The sequence below is a fragment of the Coffea eugenioides genome, chromosome 5 (genome assembly GCF_003713205.1).
Source record: "Coffea eugenioides isolate CCC68of chromosome 5, Ceug_1.0, whole genome shotgun sequence".
NCBI lineage: Eukaryota > Viridiplantae > Streptophyta > Magnoliopsida > Gentianales > Rubiaceae > Coffea > Coffea eugenioides.
Genome location: NC_040039.1, coordinates 38,473,489 through 38,501,465, shown reverse-complemented (window position 1 = coordinate 38,501,465; position 27,977 = coordinate 38,473,489). Strand labels below are relative to the sequence as shown.

The following is a 27,977-nucleotide window of genomic DNA, read 5'->3' as shown; positions in this document are numbered from 1 at the left end:
TGTGCAAAAAGCAGCATTCATTTTGCTTGCAGCAAAATGTATCTATGAACGATTTGCTTAAGATCTCACAACATTAAATTGAATTCGCATTCTTTTTTTAGTCACACCATAAAGTTCACTTTACCACTAGATAATTCCGGAATAGGTCATTTTTGTTAAAAAAAAAAATCCTGAAAGGAGTCTACAATGCTATTATGAAGATTTAATCTCAATATGAACACATTATTCAGAAAGAAAAGTATCTAAGCATACGTTACATTCAAAAGTAACATTTCTTTGATAATACATTTAGATGCAATTTTAGCATTATAAAAATTCGAAAAATGTTATTTGTACTCCATAGTTTGTTATTTGCAGTCTCATTCTTTATTTTATCATATAAATTAATATATGAAAAATATATAATTAAAATGGTAGTGAAAGTATGATTAACAAAAATAGAAGTGCAAATAACGTTTTCCTAGAAATTGTTCGTAAGGAAACTCTTATTATACATATCAATTGTCTATACGTTCCACTTGCTTCTTAAATCATGGTTAAGAACTCTTATTACCCACGTCAAAACCATAGTTCTATTGTTACATATTCCATTCCTCTTTCTGGGCTCTTCTTTCCATTTCCTCCTCAAGTTTGGAAAGAAAACAAAGAGTAGTAGTGTGAGATTTTTCTTTATATTACAAGATTGTGCTGCCATTTTCCAGTGGACTTTCATAGTTCAATCTGCATCGAATAATTAAATCTTGTATAGATACGGAAGAAAATGGCATTGCATTGCTTTAGTTGTAGTAATGATATTACAATTAATCACGAGAACATATTCATTTTAAGCACCTTAAGCAGAAAACAAAGAAAAGAAAAAAGGACAAAAAAGTAGCACTCATTTAAGTTTTGACAGCAGAATGTGGGTTGAAACTTTGAATCTGCATGGCTGGGTTTATAAGCAGCAGCATCTCTACTGTCCACCACCTTCTCCACCGCTGCCGGAACCACTACCAACACCAACGCCCTTGCCAGCACCAGCAGCAGCCCCTACGCCAATGCCTACTCCAACCCCAACACCAATTCCACCTCCATGGCCACCTCCTAAACCACCACCTCCAGCTCCACCTCCTACACCTCCACCAGCTCCAAAACCACCACCATGGCCTGATCCTCCCCCTCTTCCTCCACCACCACCACCTCCAAATCCTCCACCTGCCCCACCTCCAACACCTCCTCCTGCACCGAATCCACCACCGTGGCCAGAACCACCTCCAATGCCGCCACGCTTCCTCCACCTCCACCTGCTCCTCCTCCAATGCCACCCCCTACTCCACCTCCTGCTCCAAACCCTCCTCCATGCCCAGAGCCACCACCAATGCCACCTCCTCCTCCTCCACCGCCACCACCTCCTCCTCCAGCACCTCCACCAATTCCTCCAGCACCACCACCTACACCTCCACCAGCTCCAAACCCACCTCCATGACCTGAACCACCTCCAAGGCCACCGCCTCCACCACTACCCCTCCTCCTCCTCCACCAGCACCACCACCAAGTCCTCCACCACCACCTACACCACCTCCAGCTCCAAATCCACCACCATGACCTGAACCTCCTCCAACACCACCACCTCCACCTCCTCCAAACCCTCCTCCTCCACCTACACCACCTCCTGCACCTCCACCAACACCACCTCCTGCTCCAAACCCTCCACCTTTACCTGCACCACCCCCAACTCCACCGCCAAAACCGCCACCTCCACCTACTCCACCTCCACCACCAAGACCTCCTCCAGCTCCTCCACCAAAACCTCCACCACTCCACGTCCACCTCCAAATCCAGGACCTCTTCCTCCTGGTCTTCCAAATCCACCACGTCCACCACCAAAACAACCTCTCCTTCCAAATCCACAATCATTATCTCCCCACGTCTCTTTTTCTATCTTGCTATCTCCAAAAGCAACTACATTCAATTCTAACACCACACTCAAGATAAGAAGAAGCACGCAAAACCATTTTTGAGAAGAACCCATAATGCTTACAAGAATTCAAACTTGCTTTGCTCTACTGGCCTTTAGACATGGGTATATATAGAGGCTTAATTCCTTAAAGTACTACCAAAAGTAGTAAGTTGGCAATAGGGTTTTCAATTCTCACTACGTAATTAATGCATGCACTGTTGCATGGCTTGTACGACGCGTTCGAGTTGTTGGGGAGATAAGAGAAATTGAGGCGGGAACATTAAATGAAGAGATATTCAAAGTCAAATCCAATGGATCGCTTGTGCTTGTTTTCAATTCCACCGACAAGGATTTACTAAGTTATTTTACTCCAAATTGACACGCTACGATTAATGCATATGGAAACTATGGTCACTGGGGCCAATCGGCCATAAATTTCTTCTTATATCCACGTTCTTGAAGTAAATGGCCTTCCCCTTTAAACCTTTCTACTTGTTTTTGCAAGTGTATTATTATTATTAGTTTGTATCCTATTAAGTGAAACTAGGTATATCTCGGATGATGGGTTTAATAATTGTTAGAGCAATTGCTGAGGGCAATTAATGATAAAATTCCAGCATTTTGATAATGAATGGTAAAGTTGAAATTTGAAGAAAATTTGATTCTGTAGTAGTTCAATAAATAGATAACTTAAAATAAATTTACACAGAAAAAGAAAAAGAAAATCTATGGTAGTCATTTGAAGTTATGTTAAGTTCATCAATAGAGCGTGTTTTGTTGGAAAGTATTGGTTATTTGCTGCAATTAGCAAGTTTTATTAGGCTTCAAGTGTAAGCGCGTGTGTGTTTTTTTTTCCTTTTTGGAGAGGTTAGTATCTTTTTACCCTTGTTTTGAGGGTCAAAGAGGAATACTTAAAGTTGCAAGAAAATGTTTAAACCTCTAAAAACTATGTGTAGAGATAGATTTTTTTTTTACAATTTTAATATCTGCATTTATTATTTTAAAATTACTATTTTATGATCTATATTGTCTAATGCAATATGCATTTGGCACTACAATTGTTGAGGTCAAATATTAAAACAAGAGTAAATAGTGACAATGTATACACAATCACCGTTAGATTCATGATATGTGTACAAAAGTTGAGTTTCAAATTCAAAATTTGCATAGTTGTCATTCATCTAACGCTGAAGCGTAGAAAAGATTCATTATTAAAACAATACCAAGCCAATTATTAGGATGGAAGGATTACTAGCTACTTAAATGTAGCCATTATACTGTCAATAAAAAAAAATGTAGCCATTGTCAAATACTGTCGAATAATTAGACTTTAACGTACATTGGTCAAGTTTAAATTTCTTTGACATAAATATCCATTAATGTACGTTTGACAAGATCAAATTTCAATGTCAACGACCACGGAAAATCTCCATACTGGCGATCTGATCGCCGTTATGGGAAAAAAAGTGGCGGATCCTGATGCATTTGCACTTTTTAATTGAAAATAATACTAACAAATAATGCTAATTAGTTTATACCAATTTAGGAATAACTAAGATGCATTACCTTTTCACAAAAGAAAAAGAAAAAGATGCATCACCCAGTTAGTTTTTATATGAGTGCATCTGTATTTACTTTGAAGTATATGGTTTTCGAAAGTATTATTTTCAAGCTTAAGACTCATGGTTTTTTTTCTTTTTTCTTATTTTTTTTTTGCATGAGAAAAGAGAAATAAAGGTTTGGTATTACTGTGAGATTACGTCTCCTTTTTTGACTTAATTTTTCCTACCATTATCTTCCAAACATGTTCTGAAATACTCTGTTTTATGTTTACCGTTGGTATCTATATTTAGCCATGAAGCTAGAACCCAAAAGAACTTCACTGATGAAGGTAAATATTAGGGCGATTCTGGTAGCTTAAATGCCTTTAGGGTGCATCAAGATTTGAGGGGAAAGATAATTGGATTTAAGCTTTGACAAGAATTGTGAGATTGTTTGTAGTATTTCTACGGCAAAAATGGCCCCTGGATTTGGCTTAAAATGTTGTAGAATAACTATCTGAAAGTTAATAATTAGTCCAAATTTCTGAAAGTTAATATTTTCTATTCTGATTTTGAAGTTTTTGTTCTAATCTAATTTCTGGTAATTTAACTATTTAGGAAATTAAGCGGTTATTTGGTAGTTTATTTCCTGCTTGTTTCTTGTTTTCAAATTTTTGTTATTGTATTTAGTTGCAAAGAGCGTGAGGCAAAAGAGAGACTAGTGAAAGTTTGAGTATTGTAAAGGCAATTTTGTTTAGATTATAAACGTTAGATCAATACTAAACCTATTCCACCTTTTCTTCTTTTGTAAAACGAAGGCCAATGTCTAGAAGGACATTTAGCACTTGGACGAGAAGCTCCAGATTCTCATCAAACCGAAGGAAATAGCACACGGTAGAGACAAAATCAGCTGTCAATGAAATCAGTTTTAACCAAAAGATTGGAATTAATTAATAAGCCTGTTTTGGTATAATTTTGAAGAGCCAAACGAGGTCCAAATGTTTCAGTAAATTCGCATCATTTTGGTTCTTCAGTAAAATTTACGCATAATAAAAAGTTTCCTTTTGGAAGTAAAAAATATATATTTTTTAATCAAACGATAACATTATATAGATATTAACACTTGAAAATACAAGGGTTAATTACAAAAATGGGTAACTACCCCCATATCTTTTCTAGCAAGAACAGTTAACCATGTTGGAAATGAAGCTTGCCAATCAATGGTTTTAACCACCTTGGTTGCAAATTGAGCCATTGCATGACTGCAGCCATTCGCACTTCTGGGAACAAAAGAGAAAATACAACTGTCAAAACTAGTCTTTAGGGCCTCAATGTCTTCTAGGATTGTTTGTAACTTACAATCCTGAACATTGCCTTCATTAATCGAGCTCACAACGTTTCTGCAGTCCGACTGGACTTCTATCTTTGTCCATCCTACAGCTTGAGCCATTTCCAGCGCACTTCGGATTGCTAATGATTCCTCCGTGTTAGCTTCCCCTTTTTTCCTTCTACTAATCCCTCGGACTTTCACTAGATCTCCTCGCCAGTTCCGTGCAACAATTCCCAATCCGGTCCTGACCATTTTTGCTGAGATTGCTGCGTCCGTATTAATTCTCACTACTCCATCCTTTGGTGGCTCCCAATTATGCTGACTCAGTCTTTCCTGCTCTGTTGAAGCGAATCCTCGGGGTTGAGGAACAGTTGCCTCTTCAAATTCGATCCACTCTTGCTGGGCTTTGTCAATTATCACTTTTGCATCCTCGCTCTCCAGCTGGAATACTCTCTTGTTTCTCGCCTTCCAGAGTTGCCAAAGGATATTTACTGTGAGCTTGATGCGGTCCATTCCTTGGGCCACCTTTGCCGATTCCATCACAGCATCCCACCACCTCCACATGTTGCATTGTAGCTCAACTATCCCTTCCCAACTCACCGGAGCTAGCCTCCAAGCCATTTGAGCTGTTGGACAAAAAAAGAATACATGTTCAATGGTTTCCGTAGCCTCACCACAACATTGGCACAGATTGCTTCCTTTCCCAACTCTTTGGTAGAGAGCTTCACTAGTAGCCAGCCCATTTGCAAACACCTCCATAAAAAATGCTTGAGCTTCATTTTGATATTTAAGCCCCACAATCTTTTCCACACCGTGTGCTTCCTAATTGCCCAGCTAGTCTCAGAGTCAGGTGCTATCCTGTGGTTCATAGTCTCCCTTCCCCCTTTGGCAATAACGTAGCCTGTTCTGACTGTATAAACACCAGACTTGCTATGCAACCAATACAATCTGTCTTTCCTTTCATATAGACTAAGAGGGATGTTAGTTATGAGTTCCACATCATCTATGTTAAACCAGCGATGCAAAGTATCAGTCTTCCACCTACCCTCTTCTATTAGTTCATGGACACACTCAAGTTGACACCCTGCTGGTTTTGCCGTAGTTAATTTCCCATTGCACGATCTAGCTACCCATCTGTCTTCCCAGATTTTAATTGACCTTCCATCTCCTACCCTCTTGTATAGGCCCTGCTGAAGCAGCTCACCTCCCTTGTGTAAACTTTTCCAGCACCAAGATGCTGTGCTCGGGGGCTTTTGAACAAGCCAGTCATTCTTTTTCATGTACTTAGCTTTCAGAACCTTGCTTACTAACAAATTCGGATTTGTAACAACTCTCCAAATTTGTTTTTCAAGCAAGGCAACATTAAAGGCTTCTAAATCTCTAAAGCCCAATCCCCCTTTCCCTTTAACTTCAGTAAGCTTACTCCACCTCACCCAATGCACTTTGTTCTCTAGACCACCCCCGCCCCACCAGAACCTGGCAATAGTTGCACTAATACCCTTGCACAAGCCTTTAGGGAGCTTAAAACAAGACATTATATAGGTAGGCATGGGCATGATGACAGATTTGATTAGGATCTCCTTACCCCCTTGACTAAGCACTTTATGTTTCCATCCTTGGAGTTTGCTAATGATGGTACTTTTCAGGGACCCAAAAACCTGATTCTTAGCTCTCCCAATAGTCATAGGTAATCCTAAATATTTCCCACTAGAGGCTTCCCTCATATTGCCCAAAACCTCCCTAATCTCTCCTCGAATCCTGTTGGGGGTATTTTTAGTAAAGAACATGGCTGATTTATCAAAGTTTACTACCTGTCCCGTGGCTTGTCCATAAGTCTGAATGATCTCCTTTACCTTCTTAGCCTCCTCCTTGCTTGCTTTGCAACACAAAAGAGAATCGTCTGCAAAAAAGAGATGAGAGATCATAGGGCTGTCTTTGCAGACTTTGATGCCCGTTAGTTGCTTAGAATCCACAGCTTTCTTGATTAAATTGGGCAGCCCTTCCATGCATATAATGAACAAGTAGGGGGATAGGGGATCCCCTTGACGGAGACCTCTAGATGGTTTGATATAGCCCACCTTTTGTCCATTCAAATTAAAAGAATAAGAAACAGTGGAGATACACGTCATGATCCAGCGAACAAAAGTAGGACAAAAGCCCATATGTAACATAATTCTACCTAGAAACCAATTTGGAAGTAAAATATGTTAGATGCCAAATTTACACAATATTTGTCAAATTAGATTCACGGAAATCAGTGAGCTGAGCATCGGGTTTTATAGGTCTCGTTACGCAAGTGCATAAAATGACGGATGATTAGCAGATCTTGCACAAAAAGGGAACAAGGAAATCTGGAAGTGTTTAATTAGTAGGGCATGAAAATCATGCAGTAGTTATTTATTTAATAGGACATACGTACTTTTTTTTTTCCAAGATTTCCATAATATGCAACTGATTTATGGAAATTAACGAGCTCCACCCCACCATTTATAGGCCAGGGAGGTAATACTTAGACATGGGATTCAAGAAAACAAAGTACAACACTTGAACTAGTCCTGCATGGACATAATTAAAATCCACCACCACTACCACCACCTCCTCCGAATCCTCCACCGCCTCCAACGCCTCCACCTCCTACACCCGCTCCAGCACCAAATCCACCACCATGTCCAAAACCTCCTCCGAGGCCTCCTCCTCCTCCACCACCTCCACCTCCACCACCACCACCACCACCACCACCTCCAACGCCACCTCCTACTCCGCCACCTGCTCCAAAACCTCCCCCATGGCCAGAACCGCCACCGACACCGCCTCCTTGGCCGCCGCCTCCTCCACCACCGCCGCCGCTGCCGCCTCCTCCTCCAGCACCTCCACCAATGCCTCCTCCGACACCTCCTCCTGCTCCAAATCCACCACCATGACCTGACCCACCCCCAATGCCACCACCTCCACCACCGCCAAAACCTCCTCCTCCACCAACTCCGCCACCTGCACCTCCGCCAGCACCGCCTCCAGCTCCAAACCCTCCACCTTGTCCAGCACCACCACCAATTCCTCCGACTCCAAATAACCCTCGTCCTTCCCTTCCCCTACCACTACAACCCCTCCTACCAATTCCACAACCATCTTCCTTCAATTCTTTGTTAAGCTTGCCATCACCAAGAGTTGTTACACTCAACTCTAACACAATGCTCAAGAGAAGAAGAAACACAAAGACACATTTTCTCGAAGAAGAACCCATATTGCTAACAAGGTTCACACTTCGCAGTTCACTTTGATTTGCTCTATTGCACCCCAAGACTTGGCATTTATATAGGCTTCACCTGACTAGCGAAAGTGCCAAGATTGTCAATACACCGTTAATGTAAGCATTAGAAATTCTTACTCAACGCGTCACAGCCGTTGGGGAGATATGGCGGGAGCCATTAATTAATGAAGTGACTGTCAAAGTCAATCTCTGATGCATCTTTGGAGCATATTTTCCAATCTGTTGACAAAAAACTAAAAAGTACTACTGAGTCGGTGTTTCTCATGCATTCAAGTTTAAAAATACAACTTCTTGTTTTTTACAGACATAACTTGCATATTACCTTTCAAATTGCGCAAGTTAATTTCAACCCACTTGGCACAAATATTTAGAGCTTTGCTTGCACAGCAACCAAATTTATTAGCCACCTGCATATCTGCTTGAGATGGAGCTCCAAAGAATTGATTAATGGCATAAAACAAATAGTAAATATGAAATGTCTTTAAAACTTCTTATCTAGCTTGGACTCATGCTAGGCCATGACATCAAGTATTTTTACCATGCTACAATGTGCAAGTAGTAATATTTTTTTTCCCTTTTCTTGCTCTTGTCCTTGGCGCTGAGATCATTGAGAAGGCAGCAGTCTTTGCATAGAGTCATACATTGCTGTTTACAACTCCATTGTTGAACAACGATGCATTTCGTGTCTTGTGACGACTAGGGATGGCCAAAATGGCCCGTATTTCTGGTTGAGATTTTTTGACACGATTTCAGTATTCTGTCCAATTCTGGCAACATCTCCAATTATATATCCAAAACTGTGCTTGCAAAATAATAGAAAGAATGGCCATGACATACAACACTCTTGTTGGTTAAGACACTTTTTTTTTTTTTTTTTGCTTTTTGGGGGATTTTGACATATGATACTCTAGAGCTATCACTTTGGCATCATTTCTTTTTCAAATGTACCTTTTAATTGAATTACAAACTTTGCAATGGTTGTGCTAATAATTTTTTTTCTTTACAAAGGGAATTTTCTATAACTCTCGGAGTTGTAATTTCACGTAAAATTGTCCCTTAGACAACAATTATGGTTGTGGAAAACAACTAACGCAATTTTAAGTTGTAAAAGATGTTACTCTTGACGGCTAAAATGGCTCAAGTAGTCAAAGAGATTAAAGACAACTGCTAGTTGAGAACTAAGTTCTGAACTTGTGATTCGGGGAGGTTTTTGGTTTATAAAGTCAATTGAAAGTGATTGAAGGAAATGGCATTAACATTATTACATAGAAGAGGATGGATTCGTCAAAATTGTGTGTGTGTGTGTGTGTGAAGATTTACGTGTATTGAGAGATGTTGTAAACTATTATCCTGTTATCCATGACTATTATATGAGTAGAATTTCTTCGTAACATTTAGTAAAGGTGTATCTTACAACTAATTTAGTTAACATTAACTTAGTCCTAATGCCGAAGAAAAATGTCTTTCTTTCCCATTGGATAATAAGCTCATTGAAGTCAACTAACCAGTATTTGTTTGACCTTAATTTTGGGCATGGTGACTATATATAGTCTATAGAACCAGTGATCAATTGGCAGTCTTTATTTGACATTTTGAATATAGAATCATTTGTCAATTACTTTTGAAAAAGTAATCATCCAGCATCATCAACTTGAAGCATGGCTGCGAAATCTCCTACATCTCTTATTTTGACAATAGTCGGCAGAAAATTCCAATAAGACATATTGAAAAATGAGAAAAAAAAAACGCAAGTGTTTCCTTTAGTTCATAGTTTTGCAGTAACTCGTTCATTAAAGTTGGTAATCTATTTGGACTATAGTTGCATCTGCAATTTTCGAATCTTATGAGATCATGAGACTGTTTACTTTTCAAAGATAGGTATATCTATAATTTTAGAGACAAACTTATAGCAGGATTATGAAATAATTTTTGAAAAAAAAAAAATTACGAAATACTATAGTGGTTCATAATCGCCTGTAGCTCTCAAAGTTATAACATATGTGATCCTAATATGTTCTAATCCATTATAACCTGTTAATTGCCAAAACAATCTTGTCTTGCTTCCTGCAGCCTCAAGTCAATTAAGTCACTAGAAGCAACAGCAAAATTTCTATTAGCTCCAAAAAGAACTCTAATTCACAATCACCATTGCCACGAGCGATTGCACTCAAGTCCAAGGCAATGCTCAAGAGAAGAAGCAACACAAAATCATCGTTGAGAGAAACGCATAATCTTTACATTAACTGACTCAAAGGATTGAAGTTAACTTTTTCGCTTAACCTGGTGCATTTCCAATTTTTTTAATTGAAGATAACAAAAAGGATTTTTTTTTCAAGGCAAGAAACAAACAAACAGACAAACAAGGATCTTATTCAGTCATAATACAAAATCTACGTAGTACTAAAGATTGTCCTCCCATGCTGATGATGAGTGATGCTCATTCGTCTATGTTAAAACTAAGGTTCCGTTTAGGACGACCAATTTAGGACTAAGATTCCGTTTGATAAAACTGAATCTGAATTCTGAAATCTGAATACTGAAACAATTAATTTGTTGAATTTTAAGCACTGAAAAGAAATATATGAATGTCTGAATTTTAATGCTAAACCTATTTATACTGTTTAATAAACATTTATAACTGAACGCTTAATAAGTTAAATTTGACAATTTTGCCCTTATATCTTTTCACCCAAAAAAGAAATAGAACCTATGATTTAATTAGATGAAAATTAGGCATGAAAATGACCATATTTATTTTTAAATCAAATTAATATAAAAGATGAATTATATTATATGAGGAGTATAGAAAAGAAGTGAAAGTCATTCAAAAGAGAGAAAAGAGAAATAGAAAATCATTAGATAGAGAATATTGGATTGTTTAATTATATAAGAATTTTGAACATAATTAATAAATAATGGTAGATTTGGTAGATAAGATAAGATAAGTGAAGTAATTCTATTGATTCTTATCAGAATTAAGCATTCAGTTAGCTGAAAAAAATACACACAAGTTCAGCACTACTTAACAAGTTTAGCAAATAGATTTTCATTTATCAAACATTCAAAACATCTGAATGTCTGAAAAAGTTCAGATTCAGAACTTTTTTATGTTATCAAACAGAGTCTAAGTAAGAAGCATCACCAGTAATTTATGAAAAAAAATATATCTGCTTCGACGTATATGATTTCTGAAATTATTCATTTTAAAGCATTATGAATCGCGGTCTTTTTATTTGTTTTTATTTTCAACAGAAAAGAAAAATAGCCGATTGGTCTTATTAAGGGCAAGTTACATTCCCTTGAGTGTAAGACTATTTGTGGAGTAAATTTCCAAATTAGTCTATTTTTTGTTACATTGTCCATGGTCGCTATTTGTATTTAATCATGAAGATAGAACCAAAAATAAAAATAAAAGATGAAGGTAGATATTAGGGTAATTTTTGGTGCCTAACAGCCTTTTAGGGTGCAACAAACCCAGAATTTGTGGGGAAGGGAAAGTAACTATAAGGAGAAAGACGCTTGCTGGTTCCTAATACATAGTCTGGCTAGCTCAGATGCAAGTTCTATATTGCTACAGTGCTATGACAAGAATTGTGGGACTGTTTGGGAGTACTCCTACTGCAAAAGTGGCTTCAATTATAGTATGGCACCACGATTTGGCTTAAAGGTAGTAGAACTACAATTGAGATAATTAAAGCAAACTTCTAATAGTTAATTTTTCCTATTTTTAGTTTACAAGTTTTTGTTCTGGTGTAAGCTTTGGTAATTTAGTTATTTAAGAGATTAAGTATTTATTCAGTAGTTTATTGTCCAGTTTAGTTGTTTCTTATTTATCGAATATTGTGGGTCATATATAGGGTGCTTAGCCACTTTATTCAATTGTAAAGAGTGAGAGACAAAATTGATAGATACTAGCAAGATTTTTGGGTGTTCTAAAGGCAGTGGAGGCTGTAATTTAGGGTCTTCCTAATTCTTGTAATCTAGTCAAATCCATCTCCATTTTTTTCCCTTTCATAATAAAAAGGTTTGATGGGTTTGATTCCAATCACCACAATTGGTTAAAGCATGCATTCGGGACCACATATCGCTTACAAATATTGATACAGATCGTCCACTAATACAATTTTCACATTGTCAATCCACTAATACAACTTTCATATTGACAGCGAGATTCGAATATACGACCTTTTGTAAGAATTTGACCCATCTTTATCAACTAAGCTAACTTATAGTGGCAATCAAATCTATATATGTCTTGCTGTACATTCAACGTCCTATATTTGCCAATATAGGGATGTCATTTGTGAACTCAAATAATTGCACCCAAGGAAATAATAATGTTTTAGGCTGTTTCCTCATTTTAATTGGAATTAGAATTGAAATCATACATGTTGTAGTCAAAATTTTTTGAACAATTTCCTTTAGCAAAATGCATCGAATTCATTCATTTCGACTTCCATAATGTGGTTCAAATATTTCGCATGTACTCGAGAATTGAGTCTCATAGAGCTAATAGCAACAATTTATTAATGGGCCATAGGCCCTGCTTAAGAAGAAGAACAATTTACTTTTGTCTCGCTTAATATATTTGTCTTTCAATAAGCCATGAGAATTAATAATTATGGGAACATGTTAATTAATATGATATTATTCAAACTATATTACTATTTGAGTTTATTATTCTAACTTTCAGTAATTGTGAAACCTTTTCGCTTTCAAACGAGTCAACCAGAATGGATGTTTCGAAAGAGAAAAAAGGAGGAGGAAGACTAGTAGCAGATCTTGCATGAAAGGGGAACGAGGAAACGTTTAGTAGGGCATTAATTGTTTATTTAACCGGACCTACGTCCTTTTCTCCAAAATTTCCATATTACGCAACTAATCCAAGGAAATCAACGAGCTCCACCGAACCATAGACTAGGGTCGTGGTAATACATACGTTCAAGAAAACAAAGGACCAAAGTTGAACTAATCCCAGCAGAAATGTTTTAGTTTCCACCACCACCTCCTCCTCCGAATCCTCCACCGCCTCCAACTCCTCCACCGGCTCCACCTCCTCCAGCACCAAATCCACCACCATGTCCAGAACCTCCTCCAGCTCCACCTCCTACTCCACCACCCGCTCCAACACCTCCACCATGGCCAAAACCGCCACCGACACCACCGCCTTCACCACCACCAGCGCCACTGCCGCCTCCTGCACCTCCACCAATGCCTCCACCTGCTCCTCCTCCTGCTCCAAGTCCACCACCATGACCTGACCCACCACCAATGCCACCACCTCCACCACTGCCAAACCCTCTGACGGGTATTTTACATACGTGCAAGCTAAAAAATACCGAATTACACCCGTTCACTGCAAGTATACAGATCAACTAGTAGTTTAGGGTATATATCGGGTCGATCCCACAGGGAAGAATGCAATTACCGATGTTTTCAAACTCCTTTATTATTTAGACTACCACAAATATAAAATTTAAGAAAATAACACTAGAAAGCTCCTAGAGATATGGAATTCCTTACTACTCTTGCAAATGAGATTATCGGTTAAGTGAATGCTATTATCTTGATTAGTTATGGCGTAATTTCCTAATGTATGTGAAACCTACTTTCGTAGTGAATCAACTATACTTGTAATTAAATCATACCTACTCTCGTGGTTATGAAATTAACTACAAGTTCATTTCTTCTATGAAATTACATGAAACAAGTCACTTAAGCCGCATAGGTGCACCTCTACTTTCGTGAGTGTACTCCCTAGGCTTATCACTTCTTTGAACTAGTGTTAAATTCCAATTTTCATTGCAAACTTAACACCTTAAGATTATCATAATTAATGGCCAGTTAATCATGATTAGATAACCAAAAGTGATAAATAGCTTGCTCAAAATAATATGACCAAATAACCAAATAAACATCATTAACAAAATATAACAAGTTCAACCATAACTCTAGGCATAAACTTTAACTAAACATATTAAACACAAAATCCAGAACTTATATATTAGCTAAACTTGGAATCAAATACAAAAGATAAAGAGTTGGAAAGGAAAAATAACCCTTGTCACATGAGCTCTTTCCTTGCCTTCTTCATCTCCTTCTTCATCTTTGCCTAGCTAATAAACAAGAAGGCTGAACTACTACTCTATACTAAACTAATCTAACAATAAGAGAATGGAAAAGCTACATTTTTGCAGACTCCAAGCTTCTCCCGTATGCTCTGCATGTCCTGGTTGCTCCCTATATAAACTGCTCCAAAAGCTCCTTTTCCATTGGTCCAAATTTGCTGCATTTGATTTCCAAATCTGAAATTGTTAAGATAGTCAATAGCCTTTGTTTTTGACTTGAAAATATGCCAACTTCTTGCCCTTTTGTCTTCTAAAGCATGTGCACCGAATTCTCTTGCAGATTGTAGCTGGAAAGTAGTCAGAACACAAGAGAATTGACTGAGCAAAATTGCAGAATTGCGGCCGGAAAACGCGCCTACACAAAACGCGGTTACAAGTCACGTTTTGTGTACTCGCGTATTCACTTTGTCCTTACTTCAGCTGCGATTTTCTCTATCATAAAGGCTGAACTGGATTTTTTGTAAAACACCAAAGTTGTAGCCCTTTGAGTTAGCTTTCCAATGCTTCAAGAATCATCCAAATCTGAGCTTTTAGCCTGAGATATGATCGAAATACTAAACACTGGTCAGAGCTCTGTTTTCCACTTTGGACAGCTGAGTTGAATTTCGGTATTTCAACTTTTGGACTATGAAAACGGCTGAACTGGACTTTGATGTCTTCATACCAAATGTAGATATATCTCTTAGCTTCAAAATGGTACCAAGATCACCTTGATCCGATCTGTGTAGCTCCAGATATAGTCAAAATACCAAAACGTGTCAGAGTTGTCAAAACCTGACTTTTCTTGATTCAAATTGCATTTTTCCTTTTTACACTTCATATTTTATTTTCACCACTTTAATCCATCTTCAATCATCCAAATATCTTCTCAATGCACTTCATTTGATGATTGAATCATTAAACCTACAAAATATGAAGTTTTTCCCATAAAAATCCAACAAATGCAATATTTAGCCAATTTAACATAAAATGTAGATTTTTACCAAAACCTTAGTTATTTTAGTTATAAAACTAAATAATCAAACCAAAATTAACTAATAAAACACACTAAAAATACGTAAAATAAACCCTTGTCAAATACCCCCACACTTGAACCATTGCTTGTCCTCAAGCAATAAAAATACAAACCAACAATGATCCAAAATTTGAAAATAAATATATGTAGCATTTCAACTTCATTTCCTCAAAACAAAGTAAATAACCATTATGCAATTATTCAATTAAGTTCAAGTACTCATAATATCAAGTAAAGGAGAGCCAATTATACCATCATTATAACAAATTCAAATCGATTTTTCATCCTTACCTGATTTCACAAGCAAGCAACTCATATGATCAATAATAATGCTTCCTAAACTCATGATCATCTTTTAATTCTGTTTAAAAAGATATTTATTAATATTACATATCTAAATATTACTTAAGACGTGAGAATGCCTTTTGACGCGAGGATCGACATTTTTAGATGAAGATCACCGGTTACTCAACACTTCACATACTCAAGTTGCTTTGCATACTCTTAATTCAAGTACCGTTTTACGCGAAAGTCGACATTTGTAGATGAAGACTCCCGGTTACTAAGTACAAGAATCATTGGAGTAGAATAGATCTTTTTTTTTTCTTCTTTTTTTTCATTTTTTTTCTTTTTACAGCAAAGATAATAATAAATTCCTCAAAAGAATAATCATGAGAAGAGTATTGCACTTATTGACCATATTTATCACTTAACTTATAAAATCCAATAAAGAGAAGAAATTTCATCAAATATGCAAAAAAAATATAGGTATAATTTTCTCCACTTTAAAAGATATACTTTCCTACAAATGCAAAAATTATAATCACATAATAGTCATTTCCAAGTTAAATGAGAAAAGAAGTTTCCAAATCACATATATTTATCTCAAATGTAGGAGGAATTTGAACTACTAATGGTATGGAACTTGTTACCCCTTGGATAAAATCGAAAAAATATGAAACTTTTTGGGGCAAGTTTGCAATTTTGGACAAGATTTTAGAAAAATTTTGAATTTTAACACAAGTCCAATATTTGCAACTAATAATTCAATCACATACAATGTATATAATCTCAATTCTCCCCCCACACTTAACATACACATTGTCCTCAATGTGTAAAAAGGAAAATCAAGATAAAAAAATAATACTCCCCTATTGTTGTGATTGAATATGAAGCTTCAAGGTATGTTGTTCGCTTGTCTTCATCGCTTCATGAGTTCCATTTGGTAACCATTAGTGATATAAACCTAAAAATGGAAAATGAGAAACAAAAGTGATAACAAAGGCTTAATAAACATATAACGGTGATCCGTAATTCCCTAGCCTTTGTGGTGGTGATGTACCAATAGAAAATACACAATAAGCAACTCAAGGTACAAGAAAATATATGAGGAAAAGAAGAAAAAGAGAATCAAGGAAGCTGCATTTTTTTTTAAAAAAAAATGCTCAGAAAACGCGAGTAGAAACGCGCCTTCAGATCGCGTTTTGTAGGCGCGTTTCTTCCCAAAAGTTGCAGTACTGAAAACGCGGTTCTGTGAGAAAACGCGACTTCAAGTCGCGTTTTCAATGGCGCGTTTTCATCTTTGATCCAGGCAACAAAACGCGACTTCCATCAAAACGCGACTTCAAGTCGCGTTTTGAAGGCGCGTTTTCTGTTCTGCAGATGCAGAATCGAAAACGCGATTCTGTAAACACGCGACTCAGAGGCGCGTTTTCTTGAGAAACGCGTTTTCTGCTGCGAATTTTAGCAGAAATTCAACTTTTGAAAATTTACAAATAATACCCCAATTTCCCAAAATGCATCATAGATCATTTGTTTGCTAATATACTCAATGCATGCACATGTAAAATGATCAAAACATGCATTTTAACCCCTTGTAACGAATCAAAAACAACAATTACTCAAATCGAGGGGTTGAGTTCCTTGATCAAACTTCGCCTTTTTCACCTCATTTGGTCACTTTTGCTTTCATTTCCAATACCTATAAATGAAAAATAACGAAATGATTCAAACACATATTTTAAACATAAAATCACACCAAAATAACATAAATAACCAAAACATTGGGTTGCCTCCCAATAAGCGCTTTTTTAAAGTCAATAGCTTGACTATTTCACCTCATTTTTCAAGGAGGTTTTGTTAACGAATAATCCACCATTTTATGCCTTGGTGGATCATTGTAAGGTGACTTAATAGAAAAAGCCACATGATCTAATGATATGAGAGATGGAAGTGACTTAAATATTCCAAGTGTTTCATAGATATTACCTTGAATATGCACCACTTGAGAACTTACCAAAGGAAATGTCATGAAAGTATCTTGGGCAGGAATACCCTTAGAACCTACACTTTCAATGCACTCCTCAAGAGGGGTGAAAAATGAGTCATTAAAACTCACCTCTTGAGCCTCAAAGTGTTTCATAGATATTACCTTGAATATGCACCACTTGAGAACTTACCAAAGGAAATGTCATGAAAGTATCTTGGGCAGGAATACCCTTAGAACCTACACTTTCAATGCACTCCTCAAGAGGGGTGAAAAATGAGTCATTAAAACTCACCTCTTGAGCCTCAAAGTTAGTTCCAAAGATATTATCTTGTGAAATAGACATTTGCTCATTGAAACACAATTGAGATTCATCATTTTCATCAACATGCAATCCATTTTCACATACAACATTCTTACCATTCATGCTAGGATCATTTTGTAATTTATTAGAAGAAATAACCTCACACAATGCATTCAATTGCTCATTTATTCTGCCAAAGTGAGAAGTTAATTCATCTATTCTTTCCTCAATCCTATCAAAACGGTTGGAAGTTGCATTAGCTAATTTTTCTAAAGCTAACTCCCAAGATGGCTTAGAATCATTAGCTACCATTTCAATTGCCAATTCCCAAGATGGTTTTGATTCATATTGGACACATTCAGGTTGGTAATCATAAAAATATGAAGAATTACTATAAGTACATTGATTATTCCAACCATAAGCAGGAGAATTGTTCAAATTAGCACTATATTGATCAAAACAAGGATTGTAATGCTCTAATTCATCATAATAATCCATATTTTGTGCTTGTCTACATGTATTAGAAGCATGATAATCTCCACACAAGTCACAAATCACATGATAAGAATTAAAAGCATTAACATTCCTTCTCTGCTCAATTTCATGCATCATGGTGTCCATTTGAACTTGTAACTTAATTACATCAAATTTTGCCTTTAAGCACCTTAAACCATCTTTAAAAGACATACCTTCAGTAATTTCTTGGTTACCTCTGTTGAAGGAGTTTTGCACTTGGTAACCATCCATTGCCAATCTTCCACTTCTCAAGCATTGTCCTCCAAATTCACCTACCCTCCTCATTATCTAAAATTACTTTTAAACAATCTCAAAAGTAAGATTAGTTAAGAAGGATAGATTCCAAGACACAAACTAAAACAGAAAAAAAAATAATAATAATAATAAAAGTTGACTAAAAAAAAAAAATGACATAAAACACACAAGATACAACAAAAATAACAAAAATTAAGAAAAATTGTCTAAATTAATAAAGTTGCTCTTCACACCGATATTGCCAAATCTTCCCCGGCAACGGCGCCAAAAACTTGACGGGTATTTTACATACGTGCAAGCTAAAAAATACCGAATTACACCCGTTCACTGCAAGTATACAGATCAACTAGTAGTTTAGGGTATATATCGGGTCGATCCCACAGGGAAGAATGAACAATTACCGATGTTTTCAAACTCCTTTATTATTTAGACTACCACAAATATAAAATTTAAGACAAAATAACACTAGAAAGCTCCTAGAGATATGAATTCCTTACTACTCTTGCAAATAAGATATAGGTTAAGTGAATGCTATTATCTTATTAGTTATGCGTAATTCCTAATGTATGTGAACCTTACTTTCGTAGTGAATTCAACTTACTTGTAATTAAATCCATACCTACTCTCGTGGTTATGAAATTAACTACAAGTTCATTCTTCTATGAAATTACATGAAAACAAGTCACTTAAGCCGCATAGGTGCCCACCTCTACTTTCGTGAGTTACTCCCTAGGCTTATCAACTTCTTTGAACTAGTGTTAAATTCCAATTTTCATTGCAACTTAACACCTTAAGATTATCATAATTAATGGCCAGTTAATCATGATTAGATAACCAAAAGTTGATAAATTAGCTTGCTCAAAATAATATGACCAAATAACCAAATAAACATCATTAACAAAATATAGCAAGTTCAACCATAACTCTAGGCATAAACTTTAACTAAACATATTAAACACAAAATCCAGAACTTATATATTAGCTAAACTTGGAATCAAATACAAAAGATAAAGAGTTGGAAAGGAAAAATAACCCTTGTCACATGAGCTCTTTCCTTGCCTTCTTCATCTCCTTCTTCATCTTTGCCTAGCTAATAAACAAGAAGGCTGAACTACTACTCTATACTAAACTAATCTAACAATAAGAGAATGGAAAAGCTACATTTTTGCAGACTCCAAGCTTCTCCCGTATGCTCTGCATGTCCTGGTTGCTCCCTATATAAACTGCTCCAAAAGCTCCTTTTCCATTGGTCCAAATTTGCTGCATTTGATTTCCAAATCTGAAATTGTTAAGATAGTCAATAGCCTTTGTTTTTGACTTGAAAATATGCCAACTTCTTGCCCTTTTGTCTTCTAAAGCATGTGCACCGAATTCTCTTGCAGATTGTAGCTGGAAAGTAGTCAGAACACAAGAGAATTGACTGAGCAAAATTGCAGAATTGCGGCCGGAAAACGCGCCTACACAAAACGCGGTTACAAGTCACGTTTTGTGTACTCGCGTATTCACTTTGTCCTTACTTCAGCTGCGATTTTCTCTATCATAAAGGCTGAACTGGATTTTTTGTAAAACACCAAAGTTGTAGCCCTTTGAGTTAGCTTTCCAATGCTTCAAGAATCATCCAAATCTGAGCTTTTTAGCCTGAGATATGATCGAAATACTAAACACTGGTCAGAGCTCTGTTTTCCACTTTGGACAGCTGAGTTGAATTTCGGTATTTCAACTTTTGGACTATGAAAACGGCTAAACTGGACTTTGATGTCTTCATACCAAATGTAGATATATCTCTTAGCTTCAAAATGGTACCAAGATCACCTTGATCCGATCTGTGTAGCTCCAGATATAGTCAAAATACCAAAACGTGTCAGAGTTGTCAAAACCTGACTTTTCTTGATTCAAATTGCATTTTTCCTTTTTACACTTCATATTTTATTTTCACCACTTTAATCCATCTTCAATCATCCAAATATCTTCTCAATGCACTTCATTTGATGATTGAATCATTAAACCTACAAAATATGAAGTTTTTCCCATACAAATCCAACAAATGCAATATTTAGCCAATTTAACATAAAATGTAGATTTTTACCAAAACCTTAGTTATTTTAGTTATAAAACTAAATAATCAAACCAAAATTAACTAATAAAACACACTAAAAATACGTAAAATAAACCCTTGTCACCCTCCTCCGCCACCTGCACCTCCACCAACACCACCTCCTGCACCAAACCCACCACCCTTTCCAACACCACCACCAACTCCTCCACCTTTACCACCTCCAAAACCTCCTCCACCACCTACTCCACCCCCTGCACCACCACCAACACCGCCTCCGGCTCCAAAACCTCCACCTTTTCCAGCACCACCACCAACTCCTCCACCTTCACCGCCTCCAAAAACCTCCTTCCACCCCCTGCACCACCACCAACACCACCTCCAGCTCCAAACCCTCCACCTTTTCCAGCACCACCACCAACTCCTCCACCTTTACCGCCTCCAAAACCTCCTCCACCACCTACTCCACTGCACCACCACCAACTCCACCTCCAGCTCCAAACCCTCCACCTTTCCGACACCACCACCAATTCCTCCACCTTTACCGCCTCCAAAACCTCCTCCGCCACCTGCACCTCCACCAACACCACCTCCTGCTCCAAACCCACCACCCTTTCCAGCACCACCACCAACTCCTCCACCTTTACCACCTCCAAAACCTCCTCCACCGCCTACTCCACCCCCAGCACCACCACCAACACCGCCTCCGGCTCCAAACCCTCCACCTTCACCACCACCACCACCAACTCCTCCACCTTTACCACCTCCAAAACCTCCTCCGCCACCTATTCCACCCCCGGCACCGCCACCAACACCACCTCCTGCTCCAAACCCTCCACCTTTTCCTGCACCACCACCAATTCCTCCACCTCCACCACCTCCAAAACCTCCTCCAACTCCACCTAACCCTCGTCCTTCCCTTCCCCTACTACCACAGCCTCTCCTACCAATTCCACAACCATCTTCCCCCCATTGTTTCTCAACTTTGGCATCACCAGCAGTTGTTATGCTCAAGTCTAAGACAATGCTCAAGAGAAGAAGAAACACAAAAAAGCATTTTCTAGAAGGAGAACCCATACTGTTAACAAGGTTTACACTTCGGAGTTCACTTTGGCTTGCTCTATTGCACCATAAGACTTGGCATTTATACAGGTTTCCATGCAAGATTGCTAAGATTGTCAATCCACCATTAATGTAAGCATGTGAAATTCTTGCTCAACGCGTCTAAACCGTTGGGGAGATGTGGCGGGAAGTCGGGAGCCATTAAATTGATTATATGGCTGCCAAAGTCAATCTCTGATGCATCTTTGGAGCATATTTTCAATACTACTGAAAGTGAATCAGTAAGTACTAACTCGCTTTTTCTCATGCATAAATTTCAAGAATACAACTCTTATTTTTTACTGACCATAACTTGCATAATACCTTTCCAATTGTGCAACATTTAACCCACTTGGTACAAATATTTAGAGCTTTGTTTGCACAAAAACCAAATCTATTAAAATTTTCCGTGGGTGTAGAGGTGAGGTGATACTTAGGCTCCTTTTGATAAAACTGAATCTGAATTCTGTATTCTGAATTCTGAAACAATTAATTTGCTGAATATTAAGCGCTGAAAAGAGATATATGAATATCTGAATCTTAATGCTGAACATATTTATACTGTTTGATAAACATTTATAACTTAATGCTTAATAAGCTAAATTGTACAATTTTGCCCTTCTATCTTTTAATCCAAAAAGGAAATAGAACCTATGATTTAATTAGGTTAAAATTGTTAGGTATGAAAATGACAATATTTATTTTTAAATCAAAGTAATATAAAAGAAGAAATATATTATGGAAAAGTCCAAATATCGGTGCAAATATATTTTTAAATCAGAGTTTGATAAGAAAAGTCTAAATATAAGCAAAAGGAAGCTGCAATAAACAAGTTTTAAATTCACACCAAATTATATAGAAATTTAATTACTTCAATGGAAAAATGTTGACGCTACCTTGGAAATAATGAATTTGAGATCGGTGAGTACGGTAGCAATAAAAAAAATTGGGAGGAAAAAAATGACAAAATTATGAAAGAGTAGAAAGATGGAAAAAGATAAGGAGTAGACAGATGTGAGTAGCATGGAAAAATTGTAAAAAAGTCATTAAATAAGGAGAAAATAGAAGTAGAAAGCCATTAGACAAAGAATGTCAGGTTGTTTAATTAGATAAGAATTTTGGATAGAGAATATTAGGTTGTTTAATTGGATAAGGATTTTGAGTGTAATTAACAAACAAGGATAGATTTGGTAGATAAAATAAAGTAGTTGAAGTAAATCTCTTGATTCTTATCAAATTAAGCATTCAGTTACGATTCTTGTGCTGAAAAAAATACATACAAATTCAGCACCACTTAATAAGTTCAACACAAAAATTTTTATTTATCAAACACCCAAAACATCTGAATGTCTGAATGAATTCAGTGTCAGCACTTTTTTATGTTATCAAACGGACACTTAGTATAGATTGCCCTTAAAATTCACAGCCATGGATTGGTACCCAACTCTTCCAGCGTACTTTACTATTAGACACCTACACATCTGCTCGCTCTTGTGATGGAGCTCCGAGAATTGATTAATGGCATAAAACAAATGAAAAAGTATGAAATGTCTTTGAAAGATTCTGATCTAGTCTTGAACTCGTGATAGGCCATGCCATCAAGTATTTGTACCTACAATTAGCAAGTAATAATTTTCCCCTTTCCTTGCTTTTATTGTTGGAATATGAGATCATTGAGAAGGTAGCAGTCTTTGCTTTGAGTATCTCTATTGTTGATTACACCTTCATGTCGAACAACCATGCATTACAAGTCTTGACTCGGGATATTGGCAAACTGGCCTATATATCTGGTTGAGAATTTTTGACATGATTTCGGTATTTTAATTTTGATAACATCTCCAAATGTATATCCAAATTTGTGCATGTAAACTAATCAGAATAATGGCCATGACGTACAAAACCTATTCTTGGTTGAGAATAGGCAATTGAAAGCGATGAAGTAAATAGTTTTCTTTTTTCTTTTAATTTATATTTTTTTATTGAAAAAAAATTGCATTTTTTTTACATAGAAGACGATGGGTTCATCATAAATCTGTGTACGTGTGTGTGTTTGTGTTTTTTTTCCCTTGGTATGAACCAATGTATTGAGAAATGCTGTAGACTATTATCCTGTTATCCATGATTATTTTATATAAGTAAGATTTCGTTGTAACATTTGTATTAAAGATGCTCAACTAATTTGGTGAACATTAAATTAGTGTAAAGGCCGAAGAAAATGTCTGGATCTAAAACCCGCACATCATCATCTGTGGACGGTGTTGGTGATCAGTGGAGTCAACTTGCCAGTCTTTGTTCGACTTTTTGGTACAGACCATGGAGCCGGTGATCAATTGGGAGGCTTCATTTGACCTTTTGAGTAAACAATCATTGATTTGGTACCAAGGCCCGAACAGTAACCACAAAAACCGTTTCGAACTATTTTTCTCTAATTTCAACATGATGTAATTTCAATAACTTATAATTATAAACCAAAATTTTGTGAGAAGATTGAAATCTATATATAAGATGTGATTTGGATTTTATATTTTTTTAATTAAATCACGACCATCAACCTTTAGGGGCGTTGCCTGTCCCATTTCCATTTGATCCATTACTTTTGAAAAAGTAATCCAGCGTCATCAGCTTGAAGCATTGCTGCAAAATCTCCTAATACCTTGTCTATGGAATAGTAGGCAGAAAATTCCAATGAAACATATTTAAAAAAAAAAAGAAAAGAAAAATATTTCCTGTACCGTCAATAAAAACCCATTTTACACTAGCGATTCATAGTCTTGCAATACCTCATTCATGAAAGTTTGGTAATCTAATATAACTTCTTAACTGCCAAAACAGTCTTCCCTTCCTTAATTGTTGATCTCCTTAATTGTCAAAAAAATGACTCTAAATCTTTTAAAGTGGTAAAAGGTAAAGAACATTATAGTGTCATTAATCAGGTGGCACAAAATGATTGCGCAGGAAAAATTAACTCATAAAAGTAAGGCTGGAAAAAGAATAAATTTAAGCAAGTAAATGAATGAGAAATCTATTTAAGATTCTCGAGAGTTTTATTCCACGATTTCTATAAATATATATATGTGTGTGTGTGCGTGCGCGCGCATGTCTGAAAGCACCAAGGTGGCATGTTTAATTAAAGAGAGTTGATGGGGCAACCAGATACTTAGCCTGTTATTCTATTTGAGCCTCATTCAACAACTTTTATCTAATTGGTTTCTCATTAAATATATAATTATTTATATTTTTAACCTTATATCTAATTGAAGAGAAAATGTATTTGGGTTTCTCTCATCGTTTCTCTCTTGTAATAACTTTAACTTTTTTCTTAACAATTTTGAATTTTTTTCTTATCCATACTTTGTTCAGTATAATCTTAATTCTTAATTGGTAAATCTATTAACTTTGCTAGAAACTAAATATTCGCTTGTGAGAAAATAGGTTGATACATCTTCTATATTCAATTCAAAAAGTACATAGTTGTAGATAGTAGATATATAATCACTGTAACTGTTTAATTACTATGTCAAAGAATACATATAATTTTTTCTCGGCATTGCAGTATTTGATGGATATTTTCACATTATAATAAACTAAACTGTAGAAGTTATTAAGAATTGATCTGATATTTGAACATCCAAAATACAATAATGTTCTAAAGTAAATAGAACAACAATACAAGAATGTTGCTGATATTTCTTTCTTAAGTTATTCATATCTTATACAAATTCACAGCTAACAAAAAAAAAAAAAAAATCCCGCGCTAAATGCATGGGCTAAAATTACTTCGGGTTAATTGCACCTTTTCCAGTCCTCTCTCTGATTCACTTTATATGCGCCATTAATTCTGTGTCCCCCTTCACGTCCCTTTCGAGCTTCCTCGCTGTTCTAGCCTCTCAAATTTTCTTTACAGCAGGTACATGTCGAAATACCGAGTGTATGAAAATACCCAGCAGCTAAACTTCCAAGGTTTTCAGAATGCACATTAATTAATGAAGTTGAATATAAAAAATAATCAATTTTGTGTTTGAACCTGCTTTTCTAAGCTTGTTAAAGTCTAGCTGGAGTATTTTCTATATATTAGTAGATTCCTAACACAGACACATTTTTTCCAGCCAAACCATATCACACACCGTATGTAGGCAAGAAAGGAGTGAGATTGAAGAAGCGGGAACGAGAAAAGAAGGATTTGAACCCAGGTTCTCTAATATTTTTTAGAACCATCTATCTTTTTTCTTGGTTGATAATACAATTTTTTTAACTATCCCTGTCCAAACACAACTAATATTTTTTTCTCTAATTTTCAATGTTTTCCTTCTTAATTAGCAACGAACTACCTTCTTTCTTATATTTCCTTTTCATATGATAAGATGTCAAGATCAATGGTGTTAAACTCGGATCGAATGGTGACTCGACTAAACTTTTGGGTCAAGGGTCAATTAGTAGGATCACTCAAACCGTTCTCAAAAATTGGTTGAAGTCAGCATAATGTCTTAATTATTTTATATTTTTATAAGTTTCAGAAATATTGAAATTAAGTTTTTAGTTATATTCAGCCAATCTTACAAAATGTTCCAAAAATATTAGGTTTGCAATCAAATATGCATATAAAAATTATATATAAAACTGTGAATTCATATCTAAAATATGTTCATTCTCCAAAGTTACTTAAAAAACGAAATTAAAAGAAATCATACCTAATTCGAGATCTTTGTGTTGGGAATATGGCTTTGTAATGCAAGTTGGAATCATTAATGATAAATTGATAAAATGATAGGGATGAAAACTTTTTGATTTAGAAATTATTTAGGGAAGCGAGTGATGATACCAAAATCTCCCACCCCCATCAGTCCCTCCACCATCAGCAAGAAGTGCTCTAGCTCTTATTCCCCTGCCAGCGCACCTTTTCCTACCAAATTCACAATCGCCATTGCCATGAGCAATTGCACTCGCAAGGCAATGCCCAAGACAAGAATGAACATGCAAAACCATTTTTGAAAGAAACCCATATTTTTCGCTCGAAGCTTTGAAGTTTACTTAATTAATTTTGCTGTGCTGCAGTCCATGGCTCCAAGACTCGTCATCTTATAGGGGTAAAGTTTTGCGATGTGGCTGGAAAATTAACTCAGATATACTCAAATTCCATACAGATACTTGATTTTAATGTAATTTAACGTTATAACTCATAAGGTCGGGGACCTCAGCGCCGCCTGAATTGATGTTGTTGCTTGACAAGTTACCAGTGATTGATAATTCAACAATATGGACATATAAAAAAAAAAGGGAAAAAAAACAGAGAGAGATTGTCAACGCAACAACGTTTCTGTTGTAAATTTTGTGATTAAAATGGTAAGATCCTACAAAAGATTGCATCGGAATCTATCCCTTTCTGTTTCTTAAACATCTAGCTAGATTGCTACTTGTGCTTGGGAAAAATATGTTGTTATAAAATCTTTAAAGGTTAAGTACAAAAAACCTACTTGAGGTTAAGCGATTGTGCACATTAACTCCCTGTGACTTGAAAACTTACCATTAAATCCTATAGTTCTTGATTAAATTCAATCCATTAGTTTTCCATTTGATTTAACAGCCAAAGGAGAATAGTCAGATTTTTTTTAATAAATATACATTGTCCTTCAAATTGAGGTTTTAACGACATTATGAAGAAACTTTGGGGTTAAAAAGAAAAGTTTATTTTCTTTATCTTCCCCAGCAGAACTCATCCTCCGCCCTTCTATAGTTTCTTCTTACCACTCTTTGGTGATGTCGTATAGGATCAAGTCATGTAGTCGGGGATGTCGCTGTGATTTACCAGATCGTTAACACTCAAGAGGAACTAGGCGAACTCAATCGCTTATATAAAAAGATACATTGACGATGTATAGAAGAGTAATCTTAATCTTTTACATATAATTTCTTCCTTTTCTATTTCAAGCAAAAGGAATAAATTATATAAAAATAATAGAGGAAAAATGGTTGAGGTAAGTACAAACAAAAAAAGAAAGAAAAAAGCAAAAAAAAATTAAATGGAAAGGAAACAGTTTAAAAGAGGATATATAGTTAAAATTTTGGCCATGCCCACTGGCAACGCTGGGCTTGGTGGTGGAAGGAAAGAAGTGAAATAAAGACTACTTTGGTGTTAAACAAAAATAAAACGACTAAATGAGAAAATTTAAAACATTAGGGACTAAAAGATACTTTGCACAAAAAAGTTGAAGAATTAAATGAACTATTTCTAAACTTTTTTCCGTCCAAACTGGTTCACGTCAA

General features: G+C 36.3%; 3 protein-coding genes across 3 annotated transcripts; all 3 read right to left on the bottom strand.

Annotated features, from left to right (window-relative positions):
• Positions 1 to 952: 952 nt before the first annotated feature.
• LOC113771587 (fibroin heavy chain-like) lies at positions 953 to 5,374 on the bottom strand. Its single transcript, XM_027316160.1, has 4 exons — positions 4,643 to 5,374; positions 1,520 to 1,838; positions 1,284 to 1,430; positions 953 to 1,218 (listed from the first exon to the last, which is right to left on the bottom strand). Exons 1-4 carry the CDS (start codon positions 5,372 to 5,374, stop codon positions 953 to 955), a joined length of 1,464 nt encoding a protein of 487 aa, XP_027171961.1.
• A 2,005-nt stretch (positions 5,375 to 7,379) lies between these two features.
• On the bottom strand, positions 7,380 to 8,051 carry LOC113771586 (glycine-rich cell wall structural protein 1-like). Its single transcript, XM_027316159.1, has 2 exons — positions 7,532 to 8,051; positions 7,380 to 7,444 (listed from the first exon to the last, which is right to left on the bottom strand). Exons 1-2 carry the CDS (start codon positions 8,049 to 8,051, stop codon positions 7,380 to 7,382), a joined length of 585 nt encoding a protein of 194 aa, XP_027171960.1.
• Positions 8,052 to 13,066: 5,015 nt separating this feature from the next.
• Positions 13,067 to 21,692, bottom strand: LOC113771585 (glycine-rich cell wall structural protein 1-like). The gene is made up of 3 exons (XM_027316158.1): positions 21,064 to 21,692; positions 20,743 to 20,973; positions 13,067 to 13,379 (listed from the first exon to the last, which is right to left on the bottom strand). The coding sequence occupies exons 1-3, from the start codon at positions 21,690 to 21,692 to the stop codon at positions 13,067 to 13,069; spliced, it is 1,173 nt and encodes a 390-aa protein (XP_027171959.1).
• Positions 21,693 to 27,977: the final 6,285 nt, after the last annotated feature.